The 11631-nt window shown below is 38.6% G+C and overlaps 1 protein-coding gene across 9 annotated transcripts in view; it reads right to left on the bottom strand.

Annotated features, from left to right (window-relative positions):
- Window positions 1–4808: 4808 nt before the first annotated feature.
- The window catches only part of LOC121548157 (GRAM domain-containing protein 2A), a 44906-nt gene continuing 38083 nt past the window's right edge, over window positions 4809–11631 (bottom strand). For 5 of the 9 annotated variants that reach the window (XM_041859498.2, XM_041859504.2, XM_041859502.2 and 2 more), the window contains 3 exons: window positions 11471–11564; window positions 11079–11183; window positions 9353–10764 (listed from right to left, as the gene is read on the bottom strand). In XM_041859498.2, coding sequence (XP_041715432.1) covers window positions 10761–10764; window positions 11079–11183; window positions 11471–11564 — 203 coding nt within the window. In that variant the 3' untranslated portion in view covers window positions 9353–10760. Of the gene's footprint in view, window positions 4968–9352; window positions 10765–11045; window positions 11184–11470; window positions 11565–11631 lie in introns of those variants that run through there. The other 4 variants (XR_006657708.1, XM_041859501.2, XM_041859500.2 and 1 more) reach the window with 4 other exon arrangements.

Raw genomic sequence — 11631 nt, 5'->3', positions numbered from 1 at the left:
GTATATAGGAGCCATGTTAGTTTCTACTCCCTGTATATAGCCATGTTAGTTTCTACTCCCTGTATATATTTAGATAGCCATGTTAGTTTCTATTCCCTGTATATAGCCATGTTAGTTTCTACTCCCTGTATATAGCCATGTTCATTTCTACTGCCTGTATATAGCCATGTTAGTTTCTACTCCCTGTATATAGCCATGTTAGTTTCTACTCCCTGTATATAGCCATGTTAGTTTCTACTCCCTGTATATAGCCATGTTAGTTTCTACTGCCTGTATATAGCCATGTTAGTTTCTACTTCCTGTATATAGCCATGTTAGTTTCTACTCCCTTTATATAGCCATGTTAGTTTCTACTCCCTGTATATAGCCATGTTAGTTTCTACTGCCTGTATATAGCCATGTTAGTTTCTACTCCCTGTATATAGCCATGTTAGTTTCTACTTCCTGTATTTAGCCATGTTAGTTTCTACTGCCTGTATATAATAGCCATGTTAGTTTCTACTCCCTGTATATAGCAATGTTAGTTTCTACTTCCTGTATTTAGCCATGTTAGTTTCTACTTCCTGTATTTAGCCATGTTAGTTTCTACTGCCTGTATATAGCCATGTTAGCTTCTACTCCCTGTATATAGCCATGTTAGTTTCTACTCCCTGTATATAGCCATGTTAGTTTGTACTTCCTGTATATAGCCATGTTAGTTTCTACTCCCTGTATATAGCCATGTTAGTTTCTACTGCCTGTATATAGCCATGTTAGTTTCTATTCCCTGTATATAGCCATGTTAGTTTGTACTTCCTGTATATAGCCATGTTAGTTTCTACTCCCTGTATATAGCCATGTTAGTTTCTACTCCCTGTATATAGCCATGTTAGTTTGTACTCCCTGTATATAGCCATGTTAGTTTCTACTCCCTGTATATAGCCATGTTAGTTTCTACTTCCTGTATATAGCCATGTTAGTTTCTACTGCCTGTATATAGCCATGTTAGTTTCTACTTCCTGTATTTAGCCATGTTAGTTTCTACTGCCTGTATATAATAGCCATGTTAGTTTCTACTCCCTGTATATAGCAATGTTAGTTTCTACTTCCTGTATTTAGCCATGTTAGTTTCTACTCCCTGTATTTAGCCATGTTAGTTTCTACTGTCTGTATATAGCAATGTTAGTTCTACTCCCTGTATATAGCCATGTTAGTTTCTACTCCCTGTATATAGCCATGTTAGTTTCTACTTCCTGTATATAGCCATGTTAGTTTCTACTTCCTGTATATAGCCATGTTAGTTTCTACTTCCTGTATATAGCCATGTTAGTTTCTACTCCCTGTATATAGCCATGTTAGTTTCTATTCCCTGTATATAGCCATGTTAGTTTGTACTTCCTGTATATAGCCATGTTAGTTTCTACTTCCTGTATATAGCCATGTTAGTTTCTACTCCCTGTATATAGCCATGTTAGTTTCTACTGCCTGTATATAGCAATGTTAGTTTCTACTCCCTGTATTTAGCCATGTTAGTTTCTACTCCCTGTATATAGCCATGTTAGTTTCTACTCCCTGTATATAGCCATGTTAGTTTCTACTCCCTGTATATATTTAGATAGCCTTGTTAGTTTCTACTCCCTGTATATAGCCATGTTAGTTTCTACTCCCTGTATATATTTAGATAGCCATGTTAGTTTCTTTTCTACTGCCTGTATATAGCCATGTTAGTTTCTAATCCCTGTATATAGCCATGTTAGTTTCTACTCCCTGTATATATTTTAGCCATGTTAGTTTCTACTGCCTGTATTTAGCCATGTTAGTTTCTACTCCCTGTATATAGCCATGTTAGTTTCTACTCCCTGTATATAGCCATGTTAGTTTCTACTCCCTGTATATATTTAGATAGCCATGTTAGTTTCTACTCCCTGTATATAGCAATGTTAGTTTCTACTCCCTGTATATAGCCATGTTAGTTTCTACTCCCTGTATATAGCCATGTTAGTTTCTACTCCCTGTATATATTTAGATAGCCATGTTAGTTTCTATTCCCTGTATATAGCCATGTTAGTTTCTACTCCCTGTATATAGCCATGTTCATTTCTACTGCCTGTATATAGCCATGTTAGTTTCTACTCCCTGTATATAGCCATGTTAGTTTCTACTCCCTGTATATAGCCATGTTAGTTTCTACTTCCTGTATATAGCCATGTTAGTTTCTACTGCCTGTATATAGCCATGTTAGTTTCTACTTCCTGTATATAGCCATGTTAGTTTCTACTCCCTTTATATAGCCATGTTAGTTTCTACTCCCTGTATATAGCCATGTTAGTTTCTACTGCCTGTATATAGCCATGTTAGTTTCTAATCCCTGTATATAGCAATGTTAGTTTCTACTTCCTGTATTTAGCCATGTTAGTTTCTACTGCCTGTATATAATAGCCATGTTAGTTTCTACTCCCTGTATATAGCAATGTTAGTTTCTACTTCCTGTATTTAGCCATGTTAGTTTCTACTTCCTGTATTTAGCCATGTTAGTTTCTACTGCCTGTATATAGCAATGTTAGCTTCTACTCCCTGTATATAGCCATGTTAGTTTCTACTCCCTGTATATAGCCATGTTAGTTTGTACTTCCTGTATATAGCCATGTTAGTTTCTACTCCCTGTATATAGCCATGTTAGTTTCTACTGCCTGTATATAGCCATGTTAGTTTCTATTCCCTGTATATAGCCATGTTAGTTTGTACTTCCTGTATATAGCCATGTTAGTTTCTACTCCCTGTATATAGCCATGTTAGTTTCTATTCCCTGTATATAGCCATGTTAGTTTGTACTCCCTGTATATAGCCATGTTAGTTTCTACTCCCTGTATATAGCCATGTTAGTTTCTACTTCCTGTATATAGCCATGTTAGTTTCTACTGCCTGTATATAGCCATGTTAGTTTCTACTTCCTGTATTTAGCCATGTTAGTTTCTACTGCCTGTATATAATAGCCATGTTAGTTTCTACTCCCTGTATATAGCAATGTTAGTTTCTACTTCCTGTATTTAGTCATGTTAGTTTCTACTTCCTGTATTTAGCCATGTTAGTTTCTACTGTCTGTATATAGCAATGTTAGCTTCTACTCCCTGTATATAGCCATGTTAGTTTCTATTCCCTGTATATAGCCATGTTAGTTTGTACTTCCTGTATATAGCCATGTTAGTTTCTACTTCCTGTATATAGCCATGTTAGTTTGTACTTCCTGTATATAGCCATGTTAGTTTCTACTCCCTGTATATAGCCATGTTAGTTTCTATTCCCTGTATATAGCCATGTTAGTTTGTACTTCCTGTATATAGCCATGTTAGTTTCTACTTCCTGTATATAGCCATGTTAGTTTCTACTCCCTGTATATAGCCATGTTAGTTTCTACTGCCTGTATATAGCAATGTTAGTTTCTACTCCCTGTATTTAGCCATGTTAGTTTCTACTCCCTGTATATAGCCATGTTAGTTTCTACTCCCTGTATATAGCCATGTTAGTTTCTACTCCCTGTATATATTTAGATAGCCTTGTTAGTTTCTACTTCCTGTATATAGCCATGTTAGTTTCTACTCCCTGTATATAGCCATGCTAGTTTCTACTCCCTGTATATAGCCATGTTAGTTTCTTTTCTACTGCCTGTATATAGCCATGTTAGTTTCTAATCCCTGTGTATAGCCATGTTAGTTTCTACTCCCTGTATATATTTAGATAGCCATGTTAGTTTCTACTGCCTGTATATAGCCATGTTAGTTTCTACTCCCTGTATATAGCAATGTTAGTTTCTACTGCCTGTATATAGCCATGTTAGTTTCTACTCCCTGTATATAGCCATGTTAGTTTCTACTCCCTGTATATAGCCATGTTAGTTTCTACTCCCTGTATATATTTAGATAGCCATGTTAGTTTCTACTCCCTGTATATAGCCATGTTAGTTTCTACTCCCTGTATATAGCCATGTTAGTTTCTACTCCCTGTATATAGCCATGTTAGTTTCTACTCCCTGTATATATTTAGATAGCCATGTTAGTTTATATTCCCTGTATATAGCCATGTTAGTTTCTACTCCCTGTATATAGCCATGTTCGTTTCTACTGCCTGTATATAGCCATGTTCGTTTCTACTCCCTGTATATAGCCATGTTAGTTTCTACTCCCTGTATATAGCCATGTTAGTTTCTACTCCCTGTATATAGCCATGTTAGTTTCCACTCCCTGTATATAGCCATGTTAGTTTCTACTCCCTGTATATAGCTATGTTAGTTTCTACTGCCTGTATATAGCCATGTTAGTTTCTACTCCCTGTATATAGCCATGTTAGTTTCTACTGCCTGTATATAATAGCCATGTTAGTTTCTACTCCCTGTATATAGCAATGTTAGTTTCAACTTCCTGTATTTAGCCATGTTAGTTTCTACTTCCTGTATTTAGCCATGTTAGTTTCTACTGCCTGTATATAGCAATGTTAGCTTCTACTTCCTGTATATAGCCATGTTAGTTTCTACTCCCTGTATATAGCCATGTTAGTTTCTACTCCCTGTATAAAGCCATGTTAGTTTCTACTCCCTGTATATAGCCATGTTAGTTTCTACTCCCTGTATATAGCCATGTTAGTTTCTACTCCCTGTATATATATAGATAGCCATGTTAGTTTATACTTCCTGTAACAGACCTACCTCTTGGTTCATGCGTCGGTGAAGACAGGTGACTTTTCCAAAAAGGTGACACCATCTCAGGATCAAATGGCTGTTTATTAGAAACCCTCACAGTTATGTTGTACAGTGTTAGTCTTGTAATGGTTGTTCAGGGGTGCTAAAGAGTTATTCTGTTCTCAGAGTGGTTACAGGGACAGGTTGTTCTTTCACCATTGAGAAGACCAGTGACCACTATTACATAGTTACAGCTGTGTCTAGACCCAAAACAGACCAGATGATACATACTAATGGTTCTGGTAGTAAAGTATACCTCTAATGTTTCCTCAACAATATTACTGGAATACTCAAAGTGGGGTGTTTGTTCCTAATGCTACACATCTGTTCAGACATTCTGAGTAAAAGGACTAGACATTTTTTGCTAGTTTTCTTCCTGGCTGAAATGCAGATTTAACATTCAAATATACAGTCTGTCTCCCAAGAGGAATGGGCTCGGCTGTAGTGTGTCTGGCCATCATCTGCTTCAACCTGACCTCTGCCTCTCTCCACCCCAACACAGCCCCCTCTCAGAATTTGGGTTCTACATTATGCAACATTGGATATGTTCATTTTTGTTCATGTGGACTGAAATCATGGAATGTGGATCTTGTGGATTTCCGAACTGTGCCCATTCTGCCTCTTTTCTTTGTACGAAGAATACTTTGTTATGGAGACCTACATCAGTAGGAGCATAGGAGGTATGCCTATAGGATCAGCACCAGGTTATGCATTGAACAAAAACAACTAAATCTAATGCTAAGGTAATTTGATGTCTGAGCCCAATTTATAACCGCGATCGATAAAAGACAGTACTGTGCAGCCGTCTTCATCAACCTGGCCAAGGCTTTCGACTCCGTCAATCACCGCATTCTTATTGGCAGACTAAATAGCCTTGGTTTCTCAAATGACTGCATCGCCTGGTTCACCAACCACTTCTCAGACAGAGTTCAATGTATCAAATCGGAGGGCCTGTTGTCTGGACCTCTGGCAGTCTCTACGGGGGTGCCACAGAGTTCAATTCTCGGGCCGACTCTATTCTCTGTGTATATCAATGATGTCGCTCTTGCTGCTGGTGACTCTCAGATCCACCTCTACGCAGACGACACCATTTTGTATACATCTGGCCCTTCATTGGACACTGTGTTAACAAACCTCCAAACGAGCTTCAACGCCATACAACACTCCTTCCGTAGCCTCCAACTGCTCTTAAACGCTAGTAAAACTAAATGCATGCTCTTCAATCGAACGCTGCTTGCAAATGAGAACTTGTTCTCAACTGGCTTACCTGGTTAAATAAATGTGGGAAATGTATTTATTTATTTATTATTATTTAGATAGAGAGATGTGAATATTTAGAGAGATGTGTCTACACACGTACAGAGCCACTTAGCTCCAGTGTGGTTTGTGTAGACTGACCTATCAACCTTAAAGCCTGTGTGTTCAGTGTCTAGCTTCCCTAGGTAATTAGCTAGGGGAATTCCTGGCATCGCTAAGAGAGTGTTAGAGTAGAGCCTCTTGAACCTCTGAACCATGTGTCCCTCTGGTCCCGCCCACCAGGCTGTGGGAACTAACCTGTCAAGTGTCAATCACTTGAGGGTTGTCATGGTATCCAGGTGGAGTGGGCTCCTGAAGATCCACCATTTTAGAGAGCATTCTCTCTATATGAGATCAATAAAATACGTAGAGGATGAAATGTTTGACTGAGTTTATTCTTTGGGAAATTACTTTTATAATACCCCATTCTAATAGCAATCTACTGTATACCGGCATTTGATGAGCATAATATTACTTACTTTATGCACAATTTACTGTGGTGGCTCCATTGTATCACAATGCAGTTACAGTGACATCACAACAATCTGATTCTGAGAGGTTAGTTGCAGTAGTATGAAAAAAAAAAAGAATACATGTATGCACTCACTAACTGTAAGTGTCTCTGGATAAGAGCGTCTGCCACTAACTGTGGTCCTCTGTAGCTCAGCTGGTAGAGCACGGCGCTTGTAACGCCAAGGTAGTGGGTTCGATCCCCGGGACCACCCATACACAAAAATGTATGCACGCACGACTGTAAGTCGCTTTGGATAAAAGCGTCTGCTAAATGGCATATTATATTATTATTATTATATAAATGACTCAAATGTAAACATGTAGTTACACAGACATTCTGAACAGTTTAGCTGAAAGAATCTGATTCAACTGACCACTGAGATATCAAATGATAAGAGATTTAATGAGAGAGCCTACTCAGTAGTTGAGAGGTTGGTTGTAATAAACATATTCAGTAGTTTCAGACTTTCTAATTGATGATATGCCTGACATGTCAAGGGTAATAGCAGAGGTCATTAATAATCACTGCAGTGGGCAGAATCAGGGTCACACAGAGTGTTTCTTGGTAGTCTTAAACAAATCCACTTTGAAACAAAAGTATACACCTCACACACATTGTTATGCGCTTAATAAAAATAAGACACCTGTACCATGTCAGATATAGAGTTGAAATGTATTACATTTTGAGTTTGCATTCCAATATTACACTTTATATACATCACAGAAGACTGAAATATAACAAAACCGTTTGACATAGAAACACCGGATTTTCGGCAGTTAAAAAAAATAAATGTTTATTAATTATGAAATTATTACAAATATTAATAGCATTCCACCCATGAGGCCACTAGGTCATTTGACTGCAGGAAATTGATGATTAAATAGAGACTTACCATACATCCTCTGTTCTATTTTTTTGCATCATCTATGGGGAATGGGTTTTACTGTAGATAACCTATCTGTATTATAATATGCTAAGCATTCTATGCTGCAGTAGGATCTCCTCCTACAACATTCCAAATCACCATTAAATAAAGACCTGAGTGATTATTTCTACTAAGGTTCATTGGGTTGGCCAAAGAAACAGATCACTATTTAAATTTACAAAATAAAAAATATGATTATTGCATCATCCTGCCAATGCTACTATGAAGTCACCTGAAGACAGTAGTTTTCAAAATGTAAACTGTCATTAATAATGATTGCATCATCATTTCTCCCATAATGACGTCACTCCCGCCCCCCTCCAGCCCTATAAAACGGACCACGGGGCCCGTCCAATAGTCTTATCTATCAATCACAATGCCCAGAAGACGCAGATCCTCCAGACGCCCTGTCCGAAGGCGCCGCCGCCCCAGGGTGTCCCGACGTCGCAGGAGAGGAGGCCGCAGGAGGCGTTAGACAGGCAGGGTAACCTACCTGACCTAACCGCCCCCTCTCGGTTCTCCATCCCGACCCCTGGTAGTGTAGAGGTGTTAAAGTCTGCTTAAATAAAAGATGGGCTTTTAACTAAAACTGTTACAACTTGGACTTTATATTATTAGATGATGTTTTTTAGGCTATAAGAGTTTTAGTCAGTAGAGTTAATAATATATATTTGATAATAGTAGCCTAATCTATTAGGGATAGATACAATTAAAACATTGAATAATTGTATCTGTCCCTAACAAATAAATACATTAAAACAATATATTTATTGAAAACATCGACACATTCAATCATCAACCGTCAAGACAGATGATGCATTCACCATTATGGTTCAGTTTGCGCTCATTTGCAGCATATACCTACAGTCATTTCTTGATCCAAACGTTTCCTATAGCTATAACATTGCACAACATTGACAGACAACTAAGGAACATAATAAACACGGGAATATAAATCATTAGACACGGGAAGATAGGCTTTTAGTTGAAAAGTATAACGTTTATAGGATAATTTCAAGATCGAACCATTCTAAACGGTAAATTATCTAGGCTGTATTACAATACCGTAAGCCTCTCAGCTGCGGGAGGGTCTACTACAATTTTGCGCTGATTTTCTTCATTTTAGGATCAAAAGAAGCGCGTGGTCCTCCACTTTATAAACCACTGTGTTTTGTATTTTGGTTTATTTTCCAGTTTTTTTTGTGTTTGGAATGGCACGGCTTCTATGGGAGATTAAGATGGCATAATGCAAATGATGTAAGCGTTTGTAGGCCAATTTTGAATCTGTAGAATGACTATATTAATCATAATGCTAATTGACTGGACATTCCAAATTACCATGGCAATTATGCATCACAATAGTAGTTAGATTTCTATGGTGAAGGCTAAGAACATGTGAAGGGCCTTAAAGATGTAGGGACAGTACCTTTTTTAGTGTGCCAGGTTGCACACAGACTTTTATGGTCACACAAGGTACCACAGGTGGATTCCAAATGAGTAGCTTAGGGAATTTAGCCAGGACAATGGGGTTAACACCCCTACTCTTGTGATAAGTGCCGTGGGATCTTTAGTGACCACAGAGAGTCAGGACACCGGTTTAACATCCCATCCGAAAGACAGCGCCATAAACAGGGCAATGTCCCCAATCACTGCCCTGGGGCATTGAGATATTTTTTTAGACCAGAGGAAAGAGTGCCTCCTACTGGCCCTCCAACAGCACTTCCAGCAGCATCTGGTCTCCCATCCAGGGACCGACCAGGACCAACCCTGCTTAGCTTCAGAGGAAAGTCAGCAGCGGGATGCAGGGTGGTATTCTGCTGACCCCTAAAAGAGGTGGACATATAACAGACCTCTTGGTTCATGCGTCGGTGAAGACAGGTGACTTTTCCAAAAAGGTGACACCATCTCAGGATCAAATGTCTGTTTATTAGAAACCGTCACAGTTATGTTGTACAGTGTTAGTCTTGTAATGGGTTGTTCAGAGGTGCTAAAGAGTTATTCTGTTCTCAGAGTGGTTACAGGGACAGGTTGTTCTTTCACCATTGAGAAGACCAGTGACCACTATTACATAGTTGCAGCTGTGTCTAGACCCAAAACAGACCAGATGATACATACTAATGGTTCTGGTAGTAAAGTATACCTTACATACTGAAGCTCTGATGTTTCCTCAACAATATTACTGGAATACTCAAAGTGGGGTGTTTGTTCCTAATGCATACACATCTGTTCAGACATTCTGAGTAAAAGGACTATAACTTTTTTGCTAGTTTTCTTCCTGGCTGAAATGCAGATTAAACTTTTAAGCAAGAAAAATATCATATTTTTCAATTCAGTTAAGTTCTTGATTGTTTACTCATTCAGACGACTGTTTTCAGTATTTAGATACAAGACTGATCACTCACTGTGACACATTGTGTCTGGCTAAAGGTAGCTTACAATACAAAGCTGACAACTGACATTTGTACGAATTAAAACAAAAGACAAGATGTTATACTAAACAATATTTTTCTGACATCAAAGATTAACATCCTACCCACTCTGGTAAACATACCTGTGGTGTCATGGTAACACAAACAGAGTTAAAGGACAACATTTCAACATTTAAAAAGTCAGACTAGGCTGGATACTTTGCATAATTGTATTGCACTATTTATCAGGAATAACATGCCTGTTAGAATGGCAACATATGAAGACCTCATTGATGATGATGAACATTTGAAACAGTGGACCGATCCTCAAAAGTTCATATGGGCAATCTTTTAACATTCTGTAAAACCAACGATATTGGCTTCTTCCACTGTCAGTGTGTTAATGCATCCAAATCCTTTCCTTGAAAGTACTATATAGATTGCCAAAAGTTGAATGGTTTTGACTTTTCTCTAAAGTCCTGTAGTTGGTTCATTCCTGGTTGAGTTGACAGGAGGGAAAAAACCCAGTTGACTCCAATGTTGGCGAACATGGCCAGAAATCTTCAATAAAAACCATCAGACCAATCCGCTTGTTGCTTTTGAATCCCTCCACCAATCAGAATCCTTCCTAGTCCTGACTCCCAGCAATTCCCACCAATCCTGGGCTTTTCAGTCCATCCACAATTGGTTTGAGTGTAGTTTGCTGGCTCTTCAATCAGCCTGCCCATTTGATCTTTCACCTGCCATTGTGGGGGGGTGGGGGGGGTTGCCCTCTTCTAGTCTACAGTGTATTAAAATCATGATAAATAAATAGTCTGTTTGCATAGTCTGGAGGTGGTCACAGAGAGGAATGTGTCCGTAAAGGGAGCCAGTCAAGTGGTATTGGATCACAGTGCAGAGCAGCAGTTACCTGGGAAGAAGAGACCAAAGACAACATAATTGTCAGTAAAATAGCTTTCCCTCCAAAAATGTGACATTTGAATAACAGTTATGAACAGGATTTTCTGAGGGTGAAATCCTAATTTAATAAACGTGACAGTTTATTATTATTATTATTACTATTACTATTATTATTATTATTATTAGTAGTAGTAGTAGTAGTAGTAGTAGTAGTAGTAGTAGTAGTAGTAGTAGTAGTAGTAGTAGTATAAAACTGAATTACAAAACAGTTACGTCAATAGTTACACACACACTTGGCTGAAGTTAAGACTGGCCCCACCTCACCTCTCTCGGAGGGGCAGTGTTGGGTTGTTGAGGAAGGACAGCTGGTGCTCCAGGCTGCATACACGGAAGGCCAGGTAACATGAAGACAGGATGAGGAGGATGATTCTGAAGTGATGGACAATACGTTTTGACATTAGGATGTACCAACTGGGTGTATACACTAGGTGGCAGTATAACTGGATTTCTGTGATCATATGTTTAAAAATACTAAATTAGGCCGTGTTCGGATATTATTTCACAGAAAAGATTCGGACAAATTTTTTTTATCATAATGCTGCCAATGAATGTATATTTATCCGGCAACATAATATAAAGATACTTATCATTATTATGGTCCTAATGATATGATTGTTGCTGCGAGGAAGCTGGTTGAGGGGCACAGCAATAGTTACAGTATGATGAAGAACTTGAGAAGCTGATATTCCATCGGGCCCAGCTCTGGTACAGGCTCTGTTAGAAGGATCTTCTCTGTCTCAAGGCTCCGGTCTACAACACACACACACACACACACACACACACACACACACACACACACACACACACACACACACAC

This window comes from Coregonus clupeaformis, chromosome 32, assembly GCF_020615455.1.
Source record: "Coregonus clupeaformis isolate EN_2021a chromosome 32, ASM2061545v1, whole genome shotgun sequence".
NCBI lineage: Eukaryota > Metazoa > Chordata > Actinopteri > Salmoniformes > Salmonidae > Coregonus > Coregonus clupeaformis.
The sequence above is the reverse complement of the archived record's forward strand: the minus strand, read 5'-3'. Positions and strand labels throughout refer to the sequence as shown.